This window comes from Lotus japonicus, chromosome 1 (assembly GCF_012489685.1).
Source record: "Lotus japonicus ecotype B-129 chromosome 1, LjGifu_v1.2".
Lineage (NCBI taxonomy): Eukaryota > Viridiplantae > Streptophyta > Magnoliopsida > Fabales > Fabaceae > Lotus > Lotus japonicus.
In genome coordinates, this window is record NC_080041.1 from 93,097,404 (window position 1) to 93,120,082 (window position 22,679).

The 22,679-nt window shown below is 36.0% G+C and overlaps 2 protein-coding genes across 4 annotated transcripts; both read right to left on the reverse strand.

Moving 5' to 3' along the window:
- Nucleotides 1-11,498: 11,498 nt before the first annotated feature.
- On the reverse strand, nt 11,499-14,759 carry LOC130727895 (probable serine/threonine-protein kinase PIX13). 2 transcript variants are annotated; one of them, XM_057579179.1, is made up of 6 exons: nt 14,442-14,759; nt 13,873-14,147; nt 13,042-13,177; nt 12,816-12,955; nt 12,464-12,587; nt 11,499-12,223 (listed from the first exon to the last, which is right to left on the reverse strand). In XM_057579179.1, exons 1-6 carry the CDS (start codon nt 14,533-14,535, stop codon nt 11,817-11,819), a joined length of 1,176 nt encoding a protein of 391 aa, XP_057435162.1. In that variant the 5' UTR covers nt 14,536-14,759; the 3' UTR covers nt 11,499-11,816. The 2 variants fall into 2 exon arrangements, with proteins under 2 accessions (XP_057435162.1, XP_057435161.1); XM_057579178.1 differs by having other exon boundaries at nt 13,873-14,156; nt 14,442-14,757.
- A 3,902-nt stretch (nt 14,760-18,661) lies between these two features.
- Nucleotides 18,662-22,679, reverse strand: LOC130727896 (probable serine/threonine-protein kinase PBL21). Of its 2 annotated transcripts, none has more exons than XM_057579181.1 (6): nt 22,174-22,679; nt 22,038-22,073; nt 21,727-21,923; nt 20,854-21,043; nt 19,387-19,778; nt 18,662-19,156 (listed from the first exon to the last, which is right to left on the reverse strand). In XM_057579181.1, exons 1-6 carry the CDS (start codon nt 22,262-22,264, stop codon nt 18,905-18,907), a joined length of 1,158 nt encoding a protein of 385 aa, XP_057435164.1. In that variant the 5' UTR covers nt 22,265-22,679; the 3' UTR covers nt 18,662-18,904. The 2 variants fall into 2 exon arrangements, with proteins under 2 accessions (XP_057435164.1, XP_057435163.1); XM_057579180.1 differs by having other exon boundaries at nt 21,727-21,941.

The window sequence follows — 22,679 nt, forward strand, 5'->3', positions numbered from 1 at the left end:
CACACCAAGAAGCAAATGCCCTTGATTTTGCCACATTAATCTTCAGACCCGAAGCCCCACAGAACTCCTCCAATACACGATGAATAATCCTGATCTGCGAGACCTCGGCCTTGGCGAATAAAAGGACATCATCTGCAAAAAACAAATGAGATATACCTGGCCCCCCTTGCGAGATCTGAACCGGCTTCCAACGACCATCGTTAACCTCATGGTGAATCATATGGGCAAGACGCTCCATACAAAGCACAAATAAATAAGGGGAGAGGGGGTCTCCCTGCCGAAGGCCTCTCGTGGCACCAAAAGGAGGAAGGCGGGCCCTGTTCCAAATAATAGAGAGGGATGAAGAGGACACACAGTGCATAATCAGGGTGACAATAGAAGGGGGAAAACCAAACTCCACCAAAGTATCTCGGAGAAAAGTCCAATCCACCCGATCATAAGCTTTTTCCAGATCCAGCTTAAACACTACATTTCTACTCCGCCGCCTTTTGTTACGCATAAAATGTGCCACCTCTTGGAAAATTATTGCATTATCGGAGGTCCCTCTCCCAGGGATAAAGCTACTCTGCAACGGCCCCACAATATCCTGCAGGCAAGGTCGAAGGCGAAGGACCAACACCTTTGTAATGATTTTATAGAGGACATTACAAAGGCTAATGGGGCGTAGCTCACGAAAAAATGAAGGGACATCTACCTTGGGAATAAGAGCTACCAGAGTGTCCGAAATAGACCTATCAAAGCTCCCTGTTGCAAAAGCGTCTCTCACCAAATGCCAAACACTATCTCCAATAATGTGCCAACAAGATTTAAAGAAGATAGCCTGGAAGCCATCTGGACCAGGCGCCTTGAAAGACCCCATAGTGGAAACAGCCTCCCAAACCTCCTGCTTAGTCACATGATCCGCAAGCCGAGCAACATGATCAGCACCCATCTTAGGACAAATGTATCTGGAAGCATCCAAAGGACACGTGGTAGAAGAAGAGCAGAACAGGTCCTTGAAGAAACGAATCGCCTCTCGCTGCAAAAGCTGGTCATCTCTGCACATCTCTCCAGAAGGTAAAGCAAGTGCATGAATCCTATTCCTCCTCCGTCGAATGAGAGTTTTGGTATGGAAATATCTTGTATTCCGACTCCCATAGAGAGCTTGTTGCTCCCTAGACTTCTGAAACCAATGCACCTCCTCTTGAGCAAGGGTATGCTCTAGCTCCACCTGAAGCTGATTATGCAACAAGGAGAGAGAAGCGGAATCCACCCTATCCAACCGAAGTTGGATCCCCCGAATACGTGCCTGAAGGATTCTCTTCCGCTTCATAATATGCCCAAACACGTCAGTATTGAAAGCTAAAGAACGCTCCTGGACCATGCGAAGGTTGGTAGGGAGGGCCTCCTGCTGGGACCAAGCACTAGCCACAACCTGCTCATAATCCGAATGAGACAGCCAAGCCGCTTCAAACCTGAACGGACGCAATCCTGTAAAAAGAGGAGGGCCCCCACACCTAACCAACACCGGAGAGTGGTCAGAATGGAAACGAGTAAGGTTTTCAGCAACAACATCAGGGAAGAGAATAGTCCAATCAGGATCCCCAAGGCACCAATCCAGCTTTTTATGCATGACAGGGATACCACCCCGTTTTTTAATCCAGGTGTACTTGAGCCCAATGGTGTGAACAGGAACTAAATTGCAGGTTTGTAACATACCAGCAAACAAATTAGCCCTAGCCTGAGAAAAGATACCGCCACGCTGATCAGTGCTCAGCAACGAATCGTTAAAATCACCAACCAACATCCAAGCCTGATTCACTTGCTGCCGAAGAGAAGCAAGATAATCCCAGCAAGTTACACGAGATGAGGGAATCGGGCTAGCATAAACTCCCGTGCAAACCCAAGAAGATCGACATGAGCGCACTTGCACCGTGATTGTATCCTCCGAGGAAGCTATCATGGTAAATTGAGAGGCATTCTGAATTGGCACAAGACACCATAGGCCACCGGAGTGACCCCGTGCTTCAACGACGTGAACCGCCACAAAACCCAAGTCATCCCAAAAGCTCTTGACACTCTGAAACTGGACATGAGTTTCCATTATAAACACTAAATTTGGTTTAAATTTCTGAAGAAGACTGCATATATGCCGCTTCACTCTAGCACTCGCCGCACCACGAGTATTCCACGCCAAAATAGAGAAGTCGGTGTCAAACATCATGGAACACATTAAAGGAGTGGGTGCGGGCAAAGAGCCCTTCACTGTTGCTGTTGTGCATCCGGAGGCTCATCCAAAGGAACCTCCCCATCCTCCAATTCTGGTACCGCACCCAACCCATGCTGCGGGACAGCGACATCGGCGACGGAACTCACCGCTTTGAATGCAAACTCATGTCCCTGTTTAACATGGAACAAGCCACGAACAGCTTGTGTCTTGCCTCTTGTTGTAGCCTTCGTGAACGACTTCTTCGAACCTGATTTCTCTGCAGCAGACGAAGACTTAATTGTCACCGGCGTGCCTGCGTCCCCACGGCGGCGCTTGAGTGGTGTTTGAGGTGGGGATTTGTCGGTTTCAAAAGCTGCACTAAAAGGATTAGTTTCAATGGTTTGCTGACCTGGATTAGTTGTGCTTACCTAGCCATCATTGATCACAATTCCCTTACTTTTCTCAACAAACTTTGCTGTCCCTGAATTAACGTTATATATATTCCCATTTAAACCAGATTTTTTCTGATTTTTCAATTTTGAATTCTTTCCTTTTACAACCGTCCAGCCATCATTGCTCTCAACGACATCCTTGCCATGATTTGCGCGAACGTTCCCCTTCTTTCCCTCATCGGCGGCTGGATGTGAATGGCTAGGGTTTGCATGTGCTTGCTCGTGCACGGCGGCCGTCACCGCCGCTGCATTGTGTTCACAGTTCCTTGCGAGATGCCCGAAACATCCACACTTACTGCAAATCATGTGGCATCCTTCGTACGTCACAGTTATCCACTGTTCTCGAAACCAAATCTTGGTGGTAGCTGGCTTGCAAACGTTCACCTCGACGCACACACGTGCATATCGCCCACGGTGCAGCCGTAACGTGTTGGCATCCACCTTCACCGGTGTTCCTACCGCCGAAGCAATAGCCATGAGAAAGTTCGCCTCATAGAACGCCGGGTTGAGTCCGGGGAAGCACAGCCAAACCAAGGACTTCAAGGTAGAGGATGTGGAAGGCACAAACTCAGGGTTCCATTGTGCCACAGCAACACAGTGATCAAATATCATCCATGGTCCCCCCTGCAACACCTTGTCTTTGTCCTCCTTGCTATCAAACTTCACCATGTAAAACCCATTATCAATGATGATAATATCAAAGCCTCCCACAGGCTTCCAAAGGGCCTTCAGTTTTGCTTTCATGATGTTGTACCCTAGGTTCTTTCCAATGAGCTTTACCACCAAAGCATCCTTCCAAGGCCTGCTTAGCTCTTCCACAATAGAATCCGCTGCATAAATCTTGGGGAAGCCTCCATCATCATGTTCAATGCGGACAAGTTTGTGAGCAATCAAGTCCACCGATGCCTTGTTCCCATCCCCCGCTGATTGCCCGAGAACCATATCCCAGAATGAACGTCGTTTGCCATCCCATGCCCCTTGTTTCGCCGTCGTGTCCGTCCCCGGAGCTTGGACCGGAGAGGACGTCATCACAAAAGAGAGAAAACTTATCAAAACAAGAACTTAATATGCTGATTGAGGAAAAAAAAAACATGCACTTAATTAAATATGAAAGGAAAATTTCCCAAATGAAAAAAAAAAATAGTTGGGGGTGCAACTCCCAAGTTTTGTGAGTGAGGAAAAAAAAATTATTGGCTAACCCCGATATCACTTAATATGCTGATTGTGGGGCGGGAGATTAATCTCACAACTATCAATTATAAAGACACATTGGTTAAGATAAATATTTAATTCAGAAGTTATTACACATGAAAACTCTAAATTTTATCTAATGCTTTTTAAAATAATTACTCACATGGATTGCTCAATTGGCAACACAAAGGAGAGCTTGTGTGAATAATTGTGATAAAGGAAACATTGATCTATTGGTGTAACTTGTGTCTTGTTTGATAGGCCCAAGAGAAAGAGTTCTCTTCTTATTTGATAAGAATTAAATGGTAACGCATTGTTAGTGTAAACATTTTTTTTACGCAGACAGTCAATGATGGGCTGCCAAATTAAAATATAAGCTTTAAATTTAATTAAAATAAAAAGGAACATAAATGCTTTTAAACACGTAACATTCAATTATTAGACGTCTGTGTAAAAATATTTTACGCTGATAGTGCACGATCATTAAACTCATCTTGATAAATAGTTCTCTAAAAGGATCCATATAATAGAATTGTGTCACAATCATCCTTAATTAAGAGTTAGCCCTAACAATAAACAATGATACCAAAAGTTTCAAATGAAATACCACAAAAAGTTGAGCATGAGTTTTTATTTTTCTAGTTTGAGGTTCTTGATATGATGAGAACTTTCTACCAAACACTCGTGTTCGGTCCACATACAATACACTCGGGGAGGGATAGAGAACATTAATTATGACTAAATTTTGAATCTAAAATAGTCGAGATCTGAAGAATGATCAGATATTGGATGATTAGTTTAGGCCGTTATTGACACGTCAAAATAAAGGATAGACTGGGTTGACCTAATTTACCATTTGGATTGAAAATCTCAACTCAACCAACATTTTAGCGGACTAACAAGATAGCCAACTTAAAGAATATAGCATAAAAAAGGTTTGCAATGAGAAAAAAAAAATAAAAAAGTGAGAGATGTAGACTAACACCAAGTTAATTAGCAACACTATGACACTCACACCAAATAAACAAACATAATTCAATCACTTCAAAGTATTATAAAACTTTCAATATCATAATATTACAAAATTAACCCTTATAATTTCGTGATTAACTTTAACTCCAAATGCATAAAGAAAAGAACTTTGAAGGAAAATCACAACAAACTTTCATTTATATTGCATACCTTCCATTTTCAATTTCCTATTAAACATTTTTCCAAAAGCTAATTTTATTACAAACGTTTGCTTAATTAACTGAAGCTCGAAGGCATGTAGTTAATAACAAGGGATTCAAGAGGTTTGAATTGAGAAATTTACTGCATATCGGGAATTAAAAAATAATATGGATTAGTAAAAACACTTGGAGTATGATAAATTGAGAATATTTGGTCTTTAAAATAAAAAATTGTAGAAAATAAAAAGACAAGGCTCGGCCGGCCAATCCGACCCAACCCGTTAAATGGCAGGCTCAAATGGTGTGAGTTATGTCAGGTAATGGGTCAATACCCCTAATCTAACCCGCCTAAATGTGTTGGTTGAGCGGACAAACCCGACAATTATCACTTATAGATTTCTTACCGTTCTTCTAATAAAATTTCAAATGGATATCACTTCCCAATTCCTATGGATTTTTCTTACTGTTTTTGCTATGAATTTCTACCACAGATTTTATAGGGAGTTTAATTTATTCACAAATTAATATTCCTATATTATCAGTTCCTCCCCTTTTTAAAAATGTTATTTTAAGAGTAAAAAACCATCAATTGATAAGAAAAAAATGTGCTGATCTTTCACTAGTGAAAATTTGTTCCCCATGAACATAGACATTAGACAGTGCGATTTGCATTTTGGAAGTGCAGTAGGTGAGGGAAAATGACATATCTTAAACAGAGGCAGGAAAAAAAATTAAAATAAGATCAGATAATAGAAAGACATACGTGTGAGATTTCTTCCTTATTAAACACCAGCTGCCAACTGACAACACTAACACTCTAGCACGACAAATTATGTTTTTCCGTTAATTGATAGAAGGAGAGGTCAAGGATTGGAAGTTTCTTTTATTAACTAGTAACGATTTTGGAAATTATATTTGAGCAAGTAATTTAGTGCTAATACTATCCTCCAAAACTATTTGAAATCAAGATGTTAAATATTTTCGATCGATGATAAGACATCTCCGTTTTAATTGAAAAAGAAATGTATAACATAAACATAACACTTATAGACTATTTGCAATACATTAGTGATATGTTAGGTAAGTCGGTAAAGACTAAAGACTCACTCTTAAGTAAGAGCGTCAGATGATCTTTCTGAAAAATGTCAACCATCAATTAAAATTTCACTAAACACAAAGGAATTCAAATCCACTATTCAATACTTTATGTTGAAGAGTTCTTAAAATGAAATTCACATCAATTGTTTTGGAACATCACATTTATACCTATATCCACGGTGGGAATCACTATATATTTTCAAAAAAAAAAATCCGTAATCATTTATAAGACCATTTTAAGATAATTATGATTATTAAGAAATTATGCAATGAAATTAATTAATATATTAATTTTTAAAAAATGTATCCAAATTTCTTTTGTTTTCCGATGAATCAAAAAAAGTTTATCCAATCTTTTATATTTATCCTTAATTAATGTATCAAGTACACACAAGGACAAAACATATGGAACTTGATCTCTTTTTTATCAGAGAGAAAGTTCAAGCTAAACAACTACATGTTAAACATGTTCCAGCTCAAGATCAACTAGCTGATGCTCTTACAAAACTCTTGTCTTCTTCTCAGTTTCAAGAGCTTAGACACAAGCTCACTATGCATGATCTCCACAGATGAGCTTGTGGGGGGAGTATTAGAGTACTATAGAGCAGGTTCACACTATTATTGTGGGCCTGAGTGTAGGCTAGCTAGTCTTTCTAGCTAGGCAGTTAGTTAGTGAGCTTTCTATATGTCGAGCTGTCACATGCAGTTATAGAATTAGTACTATATAAGGTAAATCAACCAATTGTAACAGTTACCCGAAAACATAATTATCAGAGTCAGTTTTCTCTCTCTTCTTTGGGTTCGCTCACTTTAAGTGGTAGTCAAAATTTAAGAATTACAAAAGCTAAATAAATATAGGGTATATTATATGGTAGAAAATACTAATAAATATTTCTAAAATCTAGTAGGAGATCTTATATTAAGGACATCAACAAAGTTTTTAAGAGTCTGAATTATAAAAAAGTGTCAATGGAGTAAGTGAGAATTAATATAATAAACTAGAAATAATACCCGTGCGTTGCACGGGTTGATTTATAATATTTTTAAAATTATATATAATTATTATAGTTTTAATAAATATAAATATAAAATATGTTTAATTATAAAATATGACAAATTAAATAATAATGGAGGTGAGACATTCATTAAATAGAATTAGAGTTCTCTAGATCTAAATAATTAATATTACTCAAATTAATAATTGATATTTAAAAAAATATTGAAACGCAATAAAAATGAGAACAATCTTCTCATTTAGATAATTACATTGGATCACAACAAACCCTATCTGTTGTTCTCTACCACACCCTTAATTTACCAAAAAGTTCGTCATAGTGTTTCCCTCACGCAATACATGCACCACACCAACACACTGAATTACAATTTCCATGACCTCCTATCTCCCCTAGACACTCACCCAACCACTAAGGAGGAATCACTCTCAACCACCACATTTGAAAATTTAAATTGCTGGAAAAATAACAAAGCATGTAACACTACTTGAACCTTCGTCAAAAGCTCACAACATTCCAGTTCCTTTTGCAAAGTAACCTAACACCTCCTCCTTAATCCCACAAAACCCCGCCAATACCACTTACCATTGGGTTCCCTTTCGTCGCCTCATCCACATTAAACTTCAAAATAGTGGCTGGCGGTTGCTCCCAACACACTGTTCGTGGCATCTTTTGTTTTCGTGGTCATTCGATACGCTCAAAGCCTCTAGCAAACTGTTCCAAATCATATGGACAATCATTCCACTTCCCCTTGACCCACCAAACACACAAACCAAGCAATAGTCTCATATATGTTCAACACAAACAACTTTATTATTAAATACGCATGCATTTCTCTGTAGTAATTGATATTAAATAATTAGCATTGAAGTAGACTTAAAATTTTATTCATTTAAAAAATATAGAAAATCATTATGTGAATTTGAAATATATGAAATCAAGTAATAAATTTTAATATCGTAAATAATTTATAAAGACATATTTTTTACACATTATATCCACAATAAATTAATTTTAACTTTTAAAATTATAATAAGAAATAATTTTATTAGTGTAAAGAATTATTTATTAAATTTAAACTTATTCAACTTTAGTCATAGTTATTTTACTCCGTTATTCTTTTTCAAGTAATTTCTACTAATATATAATAGATCAAATATTATATTTAAAGAATTTTTTCAATGAAGACACACATATTATAGTTAATGGTAAATACCTATAGAGCGCCACTTTTTTATTTAAAGACAACATTTTCTTAATTATTTTTTAATAAATATTATTTTATTATAATTAATTTTAACTCTCAATATTTTTTTGTGTATCAAGATATTACATAGTTGTATTTTAACTTTCTACCCTTCAATTTATGATTGATAATTAGTATTCTAACATTTTTTAATTAATACTTATAAATATTTTTTTATAAGTAACTGAAATTTATAATTAATAGTTAATACAATTAATTAAAACGGGAGTTTTTTATTATTTAATATATTTTCTATTTTTACTATTTAATATATAGTACTGCCATATGATTTAATGTAGTTTTTTTACAGTTGATGATTGTTTTCTTGAAATAATGAAATAATAAATGGGTAATGTAAAAAAAAACTCAAAATCTAGTTTATAATTTTATTATTTAGTATAGGTAGCTAAATTAATATTTATATTTAATTTATTTAATAAAAAATTATTGCATAATTTAATTCAAAGGTTACATTATATTGGCATGTGTAAAGTCAAAAAATAAAAAGATTGACATGTTTCAAAAGTTACATTATATTGAATGTTAAACAGAAATTTAATTTGATTAACTTCATTGTTTAATGTATTTAATACTTATAGCTCAAGTGAGCTTTATATATATATAAATTCACCTGCTGTGGCTGGAACCGATAGAGATTCACAAAAAATTCACTTCTACCAAGAATTTAATTATCGGTTCAAGTCAATCCATATAGTACTCCCTAGTACCTCCAGACTCATTAGTATTGTTGAATGTTGAGGCTATCAATAATTATATCGTATATATTGACTTTGGCTGTGTATGAATGGGTTGACTAATCGTTTGTGTGACATTAATTTGATCAAGTAGGGTTATATGCATGGTTATCCATCGAACTTACTTCAATTCCCTTACTAGGTACAGTCATTCAAGTATATATTAACTATAGATCAATCCCTTCCACAATAACTAGAGTAGTAGTGGCTAGTGGGTATGTAAGCGCTGTTAGATTTTGTGATGAAAGGAAGCCGAAGACCCCATCATGAAAAATCGATTACCATAATGAAATGGACCAGCCTGGTTTATCTTTAACACATTATGAACCTGAAATTCAAAATAATTTTGTGTAAGTAACATGCACGGCGCGCATGCAAGATTCCAAAACTTTATATTTAAATAATATTGCAAATGAATTAGTTCATTTATTACTAACAAGGCATGTGGAGTGTTAATTATATGGAGTACTTTTTATTTTTAATCAATATTCCATCATCTAAGGGTCCTGCAGGAAGGGGATGAATAAATGTTTATGAAGAAGGGAATGGTCAAAGCAAAACGGCTACAATGTGTGATGATGAGCTATTATGCTGTGTTCTGTACTACTGATATATGAAAAATGGACAAGTTGGTAAAAGAACAGGAAGAGAGGGAGTTTGAGAACAGACCTTTCAATCATTAAGAAGTGTTGTTAGAAGTTGAGAGGCGAGTGAGTGGGATTCATGATGATGCCTAGTGTGAAAGTGGATCCAGGCGGTGTAGGACCTTACACACTGACCCAAAATGGTGGGATTAGTGAACTCAATTTAATTTTCTTTTTTGAACTAAAACTCAATTTAATTTGGAAGAGAGGTTTTGGCGTTTGGTAAACACTTTTGATATATTTAATTACACCTCTTTTTTCTATTTCATTTTTATATATTTTCTTTTTTCTTTTTTATCGTCTCATACATCACTCATTTTTTTTCCTACTTTCACTAAGTAGAAGTGAATAGAGTGCGTAAAAATACAATTTTCTCGCAAGAAACTTGGTGGGTGTTGATTTCTTTACTTTTTTTCTCCATGTTGATTCATGTACCGCTATTATGTTTATTTAGATACTCAACACCTCTAATTTGTGACGTTTATTAACCAAATCACCGTAAATTGCAAAACTTATATTATTATTATTTCAGTAAAACACCTAACATTTATAATTTGCGGCTGTTCCTAAGTTCCACAAATTGCTGAGTTTATTTTTTCTAACACTCTATAAATTGTAGCGGTTAGAAACCATCTCAAATTGCAAGTGTCACAGCTTTAAAACAAATTGTAGTTCTCAAATCATTTTTGATTTTCTTTTACAGTTAACCGCTATTGTCAGGATTCGATAGTGGTAAAATTAATGTTTTGTCCCGCTGTCAGTCAACTTAATGATCAGAGATTGACCAATAAATTTTTTCTCTTTCACAAAAGTTGATATTCGAACTATTAATCACCTAAGAAATTGAGTGTTAAACAACTGTGTACACATTTGATTCCCCAATTTGTTTAGTGTGAAAAGGTGAATTGTGTGTGTAGTTGAGGTTTACCATAGTGGGCCAATTGGTTTAAGTAGGAATGATCATTGGGTTTCATACTTTCATATGACGTTGTGATTTCCGCTGAAAAGCTACACGCCTCCATCGATCATGCAATTTAGCTACACGCCTCAGAGGCGCATACGCACACAACACAACCGATCGAAGCCACGCCTCAATGGAAAAGCAGATTCTAGCTCTCTCGATCTCATAGCGTGATGAAGTCCTCAAAAGTCAAAAGTGGGTCTTGTGCCAGTTAGATTTGTCCCTAACATTTTCATTACCTAATCTAGCTAGTTGTGCAATTTAAAAAAAAAAAATACACCATTTTGATAGTAAGATCAAATCATGGAAGTTGGTCCCATTACAAGAGTAAGCGTCCTTATATATCTAGACAAGGAAAATAAATGGACTGAAATCTTAGGTTAACTGAATCCCAATAAAGTCACCAACCAACTTTCCATTAAGGATCCAAAGGTAAGTAGGAACCAATGAAAATGACTTTGGGAAAGTTGGACAAGTAATAGTACTCTTATACTTGAGAGATTCAAGAATATGCACACAAAAGATAAGAACCTTCTTATTTAATAATGGGAGACTGACTTGGAAAATAGCCCAAGAGCGTACAGGTGTGGCCTTTTAGAAGGATTATGTGGAGCACTTAATAAACCATAATGTCTACCATACCTCTATATAGACTAAAAATTCCTATCTTAATCTATAACTATAAGGATTGCTTTGAGTGGAGTGGAGACACATGAATAAGTGTTAAATTGTTTTGTTGTTTCATTTATCAGGTGAATAAAAAGAAAATTGTGCCACATGCGACAAAATAAGCTATCTAAACATTAATTCTAAGAGAGTTTACATCTAATATAACAATTATATGTGCACATATAGTAAAGTGCAATTCAGGGGATGGATTGGAACTCATGTATTACTAATTAACAACATATAATGGTTAATTAAAGAAGACCTGTGGTAACTTTAGAGAGATCATCTGGCGCACCTACGCAAGAGTGAACTTTTATTGATCTCCTTAGCATGTCACTAATGTCCTGTCCTATAGTCTAGATGTGTGTTCTTTCTATTCTACCATATTCTTAACAAAAGAAAACCACATGTGGTACATAGTAGATTACTATTGAGGGGAGTGAGTTCTTGATTTGGAGTAACCATTGCTGTAATGAATTGGTTTGGGCTGCTCCTTATTTAGTGCTTTCTTCACTTTGGGCTTATGTTTGATGCTTTGGGCCTTCTCTAAGGTACTCAAAACATCCTCCATAGAAGGCCTGTTCTTTGGGTCAGATTCCAAACATGTGAGTATAAGCTGAGCTATTAGAAGTGCTGCTTTTATTGAATACTGTTGGTCCATCTTTGGGTCCATTATCTTTTTTAGACTCTTTTTGTCACTTAGAGATGGCATCGCGTAACCCACCAAATTCTGCTCATACGTGGGCCGGTTTTTGTCCAGTGCTATTAGGCCCGTTAATATTTCCAGCAGAACCACACCAAATCCGTACACGTCACTTTTCACGTAGAGATGACCTGTCAATTTCAGATGTATATTTATGAGTCATTATCTATGCTAGCTTTTCTGAAAGTTCCATTGTTGTTGAGGAATTCTTCATGAATAAGTCAACAAACTAGTTTTGCAACAAAATAATTATCAAGTCCACCAATGATCTATAGACTTTTTCAATTTCAAACACACATCAAAGGTGTAAGGAATCAATTTAGCGCATGTTTAGATATACGGTGAAAAATCACAGTAAGTATGGTGTGTACCTGTGGCCATGTACTCAGGGGCTGCATATCCATAGGTGCCCATGACCCGCGTGGTTATGTGAGATCTTCCATTGATAGGGCCAAGCTTTGCCAACCCAAAATCGGAAAGCTTTGCATTGAAATCCTAATCATGAAAAGTTATAGCAACAAGAAATTGCTACACAGTTAATGATGAACATTCTCTTGGACAAAGAGTTTTACAACTTGCTCAGAATTCAAGTCACATTTATTTAGAAGTTAAAACTTGTAGCTTCTAATCTCAAGTAACTTTGGACTCTGAAGCATTTCACCGTAGAACCAAACACGTTATTGTTGTCTCTATTCAAAGAATTGAACATCATTAATTACATACCCTATCAAGTAAAATGTTGGAGGACTTGAAATCTCTGTAGATGACAGATTTTTCTGAATTGTGCAAGAAAGCAAGGCCTCTAGCAGCTCCTATGGCTATCTTGAGCCTTATATCCCAAGAAAGGGGTTCTGGACCTTCTTCTGCAATTGCAACAACAATATTATCATATAGACAAAAAAGTCTTAAATGTCACAAATCACAACACACAGTTACTGCAGTTTCCTACTTCTGAATAGGTGGCTTTCCAAGCTCCCCTTCTGCATGTACTCATACACAAGCAAGAAACAACTTTCCTCCCAGCAGTATCCTAGTAGTTTAACCAGGTTTGGATGAGAGAACTTCCCCAAAAATTTCACTTCACTCTGCAGGCACACAAAAACATTGTAAAACCAATCTTCATTTGAACCATTCAAACTAACAGTAAAACAGTGAGTCAAGCACTAGCTAGCTCAATTAACAAAATTTCACTTCACTCTGTTCCACATGATTCTTAATTGACATTTATTAAAGCTTTGAAATACATTACCCTCTATGTTAAGCAAATTACACACGCATTCATATTGTTAGGCTTATACTAATTAAAAATGCACCTGTCATATATCAGATATCATTGATTGTTTATCAGTACTATAAGTAATATCCATCCATACACAAATGACAAATCCAGTAATGTTAAATATGTATTTATAATTTCTTATATAGTATATTCAGCATTCGGCAAGAAATCTTTCTAGAATCACTTTAAATAGATATACACTATGCAATGAAAATCGAAGAAGTTGATTAAAATGAAACTCTAAATGGATGAGATTAATTAGTGCCAACTTCAATCATGTCTTTTTCTTTTTGGTCACATATACATTGAAACTTGAAAGTAACAATGACACAAGAACTGCCAAACGCATAAATCAACTGGAGTTGGGATGCTTCTAACTTAAGCAGGTATGTTGGCTTTGCCGTCCATAGTGACTCTAGCTACTAGGCTTGAACAAGATAGGACACACAAATGGTTTAAACAAAAAAAAAAATGGCAGATAGAGGAAGGAAACAAACGTACCTGCCATTCTTCTAAACCTTGGAGGCTGTCAGAGCTAGATTTCTTGACAGCAACAGGGATTCCAACACCAACTCTTGAGGGCTTGAAGGTCTTGGGATCGATCCATCCTTTGAAAACACGCCCAAAACCACCCTCTCCGAGAATCGTGTCTGGTTTGAAGTTTCTTGTGGCAGTTTTCAAATCATCCAATGGGAACATTTTCAGATTCGGCTTCACGATCTTCCCGGTACAAGGTGCCTCTAGTGCTGCAGTAGCATCATGAATAATGCTACATTCTACGGGTGCTACGAAGGAAAGTTGCAAAAAATGCTGATAAGTCAAAATTAAACGTAGGAAGAGGTGGATGATATAGCTAGCTACCACTTCCTATGTTTCTTATACTAACATTTTGTATTTTCAGGTGTTCTGGAGCGCATATTAATCAAATATTTCATCTCACTAAGCTACATGTACATATGTGTGTGAGTTGAACATTCATATTAATTCATATTTTGTAATGATTTAAATAAGTAAACATAAAGGGCACACTTGAATATACACATACACACATGTGATCGTGATTACAGTACCTGTAGCAGGGGATGTGCGTGGTTTATTGGTGGCTGCAGTAATCTTCTTCTTAACCTGATCATCATCACCTTGTTTTGCCAAACAATTTCCCATGATTCTGGGAAGAAAACTATAGCTGCAGCAACCAACCAAACAAGTGAAGTCTATCTAGCTAGTTTGGAATTGGAAGCTCACATACTTGTTTATATGTTATGCTGTGGGAATTGTTCCAGGAAGGAGAGGAGAAAGTGTCAAGAAATATCAAAGGCAGAGAGATGTATGTATGATACGAAATGGATGAACAGTGACTTCTTGACCTTTTCCATGGATTTATTTATGACTATGCCTGTCTCTATAAGTCTTGACTTTAATTTCTTGTTTATAGTATAGTCATTGGATTCATCGGAATTTGTCTTAGTGCCACACGTTGCTTTTATACTAGCTCTTCTTCTTGTGTTGAAATTATTGAGGTATACGCAACGTCGAATTCAAAAGTGACGTTAAAGTTTCAATCCGCTCCTCAAATCAAACATCATGGCCGGGCCCTCCTCTACTATATATGGTCACAAATCTAATATAATTTAATAATTGTGCAAGTTGATAAATCATGAACAACCGCGTAGATTAATTTGTAGATTAATTTGTGCTGCAGAAATCAGAAATCTTGAATTCGAAACTGTGGATATAGTTACACTGAATACTTAGTAAAAAGAATTTTATCGCCTGTAATGATTGTAATCGGCTTGAACTCGATTGCCATGCAGGAGGTGAAGCAATGCAAACTATTGCAATGCAAGGAGCCAAGGAGACAATGCCATTTTGAGGGTCAACGGTTGAGGTTGAGTTGCTAATTCACTCAACTGTAACTAGTCTCGACCAAAACAATTCATTAATGGACATGGACTAAATCAAACACTTATACTTAGTAAAAGAAGAAAATTAAAGGTGAATGAATATGAACATGGTGATCACATATCTTTGTGCCATTTGCTCTTAGTACACCACATTTGAGATTGGTTAACATCTCAAAGATAGAATTCCTAAGAAAACCACTATCCTTTCTTGTTTTTCTATAGTAAGTCCAATAGAGAAAGAAAAATTAAAGTGGAATCATGGGGCCGCTATGCATATTCAAGAAGGAAAAGAAGAAGAAAAAGACTATGGGGCCAACATAACATTTGTTTAACCCATCTGGCATCCAATGGTTGAAAGAGCTGCAGGAGAGAGACTGGAGACACAAGTGGCTGGAGAGGATCTAAATCCATAGGGCTAGGATATATATATATATATAGTGGGTCTATTAACAAATCATCATATAGGTGGTTAAGATTACTAAAAATGAAGACGGATTTGTTTTGCAAGATTTTGTGACACATTTAAGTCCCCGTTTTCTTTATTGTATTTGAATTGTTGTTTAGAGAAAAAAAAAGTATGATAAATCAATCTATTTTAAAAAGTTGTAGGAAGAAAAGTACATGTTAAGAACAAAATTGCAATTTTTTTTAGGTGGTTGCTATGAAGTATATTTTACCAAATAAAGATTTATCATACATAAATAGATTCAATTATGTATGTTTATTACCAACATGCATCCCTAAGCAGAATAGTTTCAAGTTAGTGAAAAAAGGAGTAAGTCTCAATGGTTTGATTTTAAGTTTTGAGCCTTCATTTCAAGAGTTCTAAAACTATGGAATGCAAAGACTATTGGTCTAGCTACAGAGAAACGTGGAATTTTGGAGAAAAAAACAGAAACAAAAGAAGATGAAATGGCAAGGAAAGGGAATTTACGTGTAATTATCATGGAATAGGTGGGAACGCTGCATATGAATCCAATTTACTCTGCTGCTGACTTTGGTGATAGTAACAGACTCAATTTTTTCTTTCAAGTAGGTTGGCATGTTCTGAATAGTCAGTGCAGTCACATTAGTATTTGACATTGATGCATTTATTAGTTAGCCATTTTGGATCCGACAATCTTACTTTCTTCACTATTAATTCTATTATCACATGATTCACATCTACACCCTCTTTCAGTTATTGTCAAAGCATGTATAATCAAATTAAGAACATCAGAACCATAAATGGTTAAATAAACATATGATAGCCGTCTTACCAGCAGAGCTTGTGAGTCATGCGTGATCAACAAGAAAAAATAGATGTAGAATTTTATATACACGCTTGCAGCCTGCAGGTTGCTTGTTAAGGCAAGACTTCATATGTTTGACATTCCTGAGACTTACGGTATTTTTTTTGTACATCGGAAATATAAATTGCACTTGTCAGGAATCGATTCTTGAACCTCTCCTACCCAACTCATATGTCCCCAGCTCCTATCACTTGAGCTATCCTAGCAGGTTTTGAAAATTTTATTTAAAAGCTGTTTTTCAAGAAAAATTATTTGAACAACATTAAAAAATTGTAATCTGAGAACTAAAATCTAAAACAGAAAATATATTTTAGCTGTTTTGGTATTTTAGCTTTAAAAACTGAAATTGAGAACTGTTTTCGAAAACAGTTTTTGAAAACAAATAGGTTTTTACATTTTTTTAGTTTTTAAAAGCAGAAAACAGTTTTTAAAAACTGTAATCAAACATACCCTTAGAGTATTATTTTTGGTTACTGTTTCGTAAAATATGTTTGAATTTTTAAAAGCAGAGAGAAAAGGAAAAACTCGTTTGATATGAAAAACTTTCAAAAATTGTTCATCAAAACGGTACTTATTTTCCGTTTTTTACTTTGAACTCTCAAAATATGTAGCAGGTTTTCCGTTTCAATCTATAATTTTAAAAAAACTACTAGTAAAAAGGGAATCAAACAAGCTCTCACAGAAGAGATGACAAATGGTCGGCAAACACTAATGTTCATTCAAACCTTATATCACCATCCAAATAGTGAGAAAGAAATAAATGAAAGAAAATGAGAAATATGTGAGGCAATGTAATGAGAAAAGAAGAAAAAGAAAAAAAAGAAAAAATTAAAAAGAAATTGGGGTGAAAAAAGAGAGTGAGAATGTATCAAATTGATAAGTAGCCAGTAGCCTAGTCCTTTGATGACGACCCAAAAGACAAGTTGAGTATATTTAATAGGCTTAATTGCAACTTTGGTCCCCGACGTTTACCAATGCCACGATTTTGGTCCCCCACCTAATTTAATTACATGGATGGTCCCCGACGTTGTAGGCCGTGTGCAACGTTAGTCCTACCATTTATTTCTTGATGGAGGAGGTTTACGTGAACGTCCAGTTGGAGAGAGAAATGATGTATGAGGAGAGAGGGAAGCACGTGAGTATCACGTGACCCTTATCTGAACCCATTATACCCAAACCCCTGACCTCCCTGGAACGAAGAAGGTAACGCGATTTAGATCCCTAGGGTTTCAGATTTGGGTATAATGAGTTCATATAAGGTTCACGTGAGTTCACGTGATACTCACGTGCTTCCCTCTCTCCTCAGATCTCATTTTTCTCTCCAACTAGACGTCCACGTAAGCCTCCTCCATTAAGAAATAAACGGTAGGACTAACGTTGCACACGACCTACAACGTCGGGGACCATCCATGTAATTAAATTAGATGGAGGACCAAAATCGTGACATTGATAAACGTCGGGGACCAAAGTTGTAATTAAGCCTATTTAATACTATCTCGGAGCAATGAAAATAGTATCAGCACAAAATAACTTCAAAGCATTTTTCTTCTCTTTCTCTCTCACTCTCACTATTAAAAATATGAGATTAATTTATATGCACCGACGGTGTAAATAAGTTTTACACCATCATTCAATCACATTCCTCCATTTTGTTAGCTCACAATTAATTTTGAATTTAATAATATCTAAAATAGAAAATGGAAGGTTGTGATTGAATGATGGTATAAAACTTTTTACACTGTCGGTGCATAGAAATTAACCTCTTAAAATATAGTCAGAATGATATAACCTTACTTAATATCGTTTAGCAACATGTTGCAAAATGGAGATTGGGAAAACCAAACAACATAAATTTTTCACAATCAACAAGAGAAAACCCTCTTCGCCTACCATCGAGCATGTTTGGATATCATTTGATTGAACTCAAAAAATCACATTTCCCTCTTTCTAATGCAAAAAAGCCAATGGAACCAAATGGATGGATTGAGGGAATGTGCTCTTACTTTTTTCAACTTTTAAGCAAACACACAACCTCATTTGGTTGAAATGACAAGAAACATGTCATAGGGGCCTTGTCGAAGTTCAAAGACTAAATAAGCATAAACTGGGGTCCATTGCAAATTGATAGATCCACAAGAATAAATGTTCACTACTGCTATAGCAAGAAGTTTATCTTCAATAAAGCTATGCCAATAAGTTATCTAGAGCAATGATATTTAACATTTAAATAGGGCAGTTGATTTGATTGCTTACACTGATGAAGCTGATAAGGAAAATCTGTACCCAAAATCATATACAGAAATGGAACTCAAGCTATGAATCTGGTAACTGTGAAAATTAATTTCTTTCCATCCTCGAAGGTCGTTGCTGCACACCATATAGATAATGGGCTTCAGGGCTACCCTGAGAAGCTAGGTATTCCAGTGCAACAACAATGTCGGTGATAAGTGGACGGAATTTTGGTTGCTCCTGGAGACACATAGCAGTTATAGCAATTGCCTGATGCAAACAGCGCGATGGGAAGCGTCCTTGCAGAAGAGGGTCAACCATGTGTCCAAACCTTCTCCGGTCACTGAAATATGGGCGAGCCTGGAAAAAAAGAAAAACAAAAGGTTTAAGAATTAGTCTTAATGCAGATCAATCTAGATACAGTTATCTACAAAGCTAAAAGACATGTGGAATGTTAAAGAATCCCATGTAAGGATAACTACTATCACAAGTCAATGCTTTTGTAATGATACATACTTTCAAATTTTTTCACACTCGAGGAATCTAAAAGGAAACACTTTATAACATAACTATACAATTCAAGTATTTACCCATGAAACTAAGTTTTGCTCTCCAGGTCTTCTGCTAGTATCTATTGCTCGGCGTCCAGTGAGCAACTCCAGCAAAACCACACCAAAGCTGTAGATATCAGATTTAAGAGTTAACTTGCCACTCATAGCATACTCTGGAGCACAGTAGCCATATGTACCCATCACTCTGGTTGAAACATGAGTGTTGTCTCCAACAGGTCCAAGCTTAGCAAGCCCAAAATCAGACAGTTTCGGGTTGAATTCATTATCTAATAAGATGTTTGCAGATTTCAAGTCTCGATAGATAACAGGCGGATCTGCTGTACAATGGAGATACTCAAGGCCACGAGCAGCTCCTACAGCAACCTTCATCCGAGTACTCCAATTTAGGGGCTCTTTGTCATGGCTAAGCTCTGAAATGAGAAATATGTTATGACATAATGCGTGGGTTTGATAATATAAAGTTGGTACCAAAAAATATGACAAAGGAGAATATAATTTTGGGACGTATTCTCAGAGGAATTCCTAATGAGGTAACCAAATCATTGTTTGTCTCATAAATTTTACATTTAAACCAATATATTTACTTCCTTAAATTGTACCAAATGTAGAGCTATACAAAACAAGTGGGATCTCTTTTAGTTAGCATAGAATAATCCAAATTTCAAAATCATGCCAACTGAAAATCCAGAAGCTGCTTAGGGCACCCAACACTAAATAGCAAAATCCCAAAAGAAGGAAATAAATAACAAGGTTTCTCAATTTTTTTCATCTTTTAAAGGGAGGGAAAATTATTGGGGTCTAAACTCGTTCACATATTGCATTCATAAAAGCAATCAGGAACATTTTTGTCATAGGCAAAACTTAGAAGGAAAAGAATGTCACCATTTCAATCCATAGTGGACTAAGTTCATTGGCATAAGACTCCTGACATAATTAATCTACTGTCCAATTTATACTCAATAACAAAGAATTGTTCATTGAAGATGCAAGTGGACAAAAGCTATTCATTCTAAAGAGTGTGGTTGATGGGAACCAAATATCAACAGGCACTCATGATACATACCTAAACTTAAAAATAAGCTTGCAAGGCAAAGATAAATGAATTTTTCTCAGTAAGAACAAAATGAGCAACCCTTACAGTTGCTTAGACTCTTGATAGATTTCTAATCCTATACAAAGATTAAAAAATAAATTATGTCTTAAAGACACTTAATCCACATAGAAAGTCTGAGTTTGTATTACTTGCAGCAGTCAGAGTTTTAATTCAGGGTAAATATAAATGAATTATTAGAACACCCCAAGAAAAGGGAAAGTGTCAAGTCAAATTACATCACCGGTGTTGCTACACGAAAGCAAGTACATGTATCAAGAACAGAACAAACTATCCAAAACAATTAATAGGAACTTCTAAAGCCTTGAGTTGTATATTATAACTGACTATTCACGATCTAAGTGCAGGAGAGAAATAAACAATCAAGACATTACCAAAAAGATGATCTTCCAAGGATCCCATGGGCATGTACTCATAAACCAAAAGCCTCTGATCACCATCAGTGCAGTAACCAATTAACCTAACAAGATTGGTATGGTGCAGCAGGCTTAACATAAGAACCTCCATCACAAACTCCTGAAAACCTTGACGACCATCATGACTTAATTGTTTTACAGCAACAGCCTGCAGATAATATTTTAGGTCAGAATAATAAGACAACAGAAAATTCCATCAGTTCATAAATTTTGGGAAGTTGTTGTTCTGTCTGTGTGTGTTTAGTTCCACATTTGAGAACCTTATAGAGCCTGTTGTCATTTCTCATCCCTCTTTCCGAGGCACACAAAACCCCAACTCAACCCTCTTATTCTGTCCTTTAAACTTTGGTTGTGTCAATAGAAACAGGCTCGTAGTCGATTTTAAAAGACCAGAATCACTAATAGGTGATAATATAGGTGTTTGTCAATCGACTTAGAGAATCGAGTTCAGTTCAAAATCAATTCTGCTGAGAAGCTAAAGAGAGTAGCTTCTGCAAAGGACATAATCAATTACGAGATTTCCTAACTCGATTTCACAACATTATCATTTAGAAATCACATTTCGCATCCTAAACATAAATCACTTCACCCACAACTCACTTTTACCAAATATCAATTCTGAAAACAGTGATCCAAACACGCACAATCATTTGAAAAGTGAGCATTGACAAATTCAAGCTTTTCCTATCAATACATTTACATAAGTGACATCATCGTACAAACGTCAAAATAAACATACACTAAAGACAACAGAAAAATCCAACATTTCATAAATTTCAGGAAGTTGTTATGTGATCTCAATTGATAGAAAAGTGAAAAAGCAAAACTTGCCTCGCCAGTCGTGAGACGACCCTTGTAAACTTTTCCAAAACCACCTTCTCCAATCAAATTGGCCTCCTTAAAGTTCCTTGTTGCATCGGCAAGCTCGCGAAAGCCAAAACTAGCCGCAGCAGTCTTGCCATTGCTGCTACCATTGCTACTACTCACACCCTTCCCCTTCCCCTTGGTCTCCCTCTTCCTCTCACCATCTGCAATCACCCCAATAACTAAAATTAAACCAGAACCGCATTATTTGACATAAAGTTTCAAAAAATTTAACAGAATTTGACTAGTATTAATAAGATTGATTCAAAAACCCTTACCAGTAGCAGCAGCAGCAGCATTCACACCCCCATTCCCTGAAAATTCACACATCATCATCAATAATCAATAATAAATAATAAATAAATAAATAAAATGATATTTTTAATAACAGAGAGTGAAGAAGAGAGTAAGAACCTGAAGAAGAACCAGATCGAGTGGCATTGTCATCAATTTCAACCCTGCTTACATCTTTCCGGCGAGAAAACAGGCATGAAAAACAACTCATCTCGTATTCTCAGAAAATCACACACGACACAACACAACTGAATTCTCTCTTCTCTCACAAACACAAACAAACAACACAGACAAACTAAAATCTTGTTTTTTTTTTTTTGTTAATTTAAATAGAAAATTGAAAAGGAAAAAAATTAATGAAAATGCGTATCCAGATTCTAGAGAGAGAGAGAGAGTGGTTCCTCTCTCCAGAACGGAGAGATGAATGAAACCAGTTTTCGTTCCTAAACCCTTTAATCTTCCTTCTCCTTCCAGAAAATTATGGAAAATATTTGACTGATAAATTAACAAATAATAAAAAAATAGGTGAAATTAAATTAAGTAATTATGGGAAATGAAGGAGGAAAAAATTAAAAGACGCGTAGGAAACAGTTTGCATTTGCTTGTATGTGGAACTAGATTAGCGG

What these genes read in the sequence shown, in the direction of transcription:
- LOC130727895 (XM_057579178.1), bottom strand. Translation starts at nt 14,535, where the DNA reads ATGGGAAATTGTTTGGCAAAACAAGGTGATGATGATCAGGTTAAGAAG. An exon ending in ACGCACATCCCCTGCTACAG is followed by an intron (nt 14,157 to 14,441) that starts GTACTGTAATCA and finishes TTTCCTTCGTAG; the next exon opens with CACCCGTAGAATGTAGCATT. An exon ending in CCAACATTTTACTTGATAGG is followed by an intron (nt 12,588 to 12,815) that starts GTATGTAATTAA and finishes TTTCATGATTAG; the next exon opens with GATTTCAATGCAAAGCTTTC.
- LOC130727896 (XM_057579180.1), bottom strand. Translation starts at nt 22,264, where the DNA reads ATGAGTTGTTTTTCATGCCTGTTTTCTCGCCGGAAAGATGTAAGCAGG. An exon ending in TCGATCTGGTTCTTCTTCAG is followed by an intron (nt 22,074 to 22,173) that starts GTTCTTACTCTC and finishes GTGAATTTTCAG; the next exon opens with GGAATGGGGGTGTGAATGCT. An exon ending in TGCTGCTGCTGCTGCTACTG is followed by an intron (nt 21,942 to 22,037) that starts GTAAGGGTTTTT and finishes GTTTAATTTTAG; the next exon opens with TTATTGGGGTGATTGCAGAT.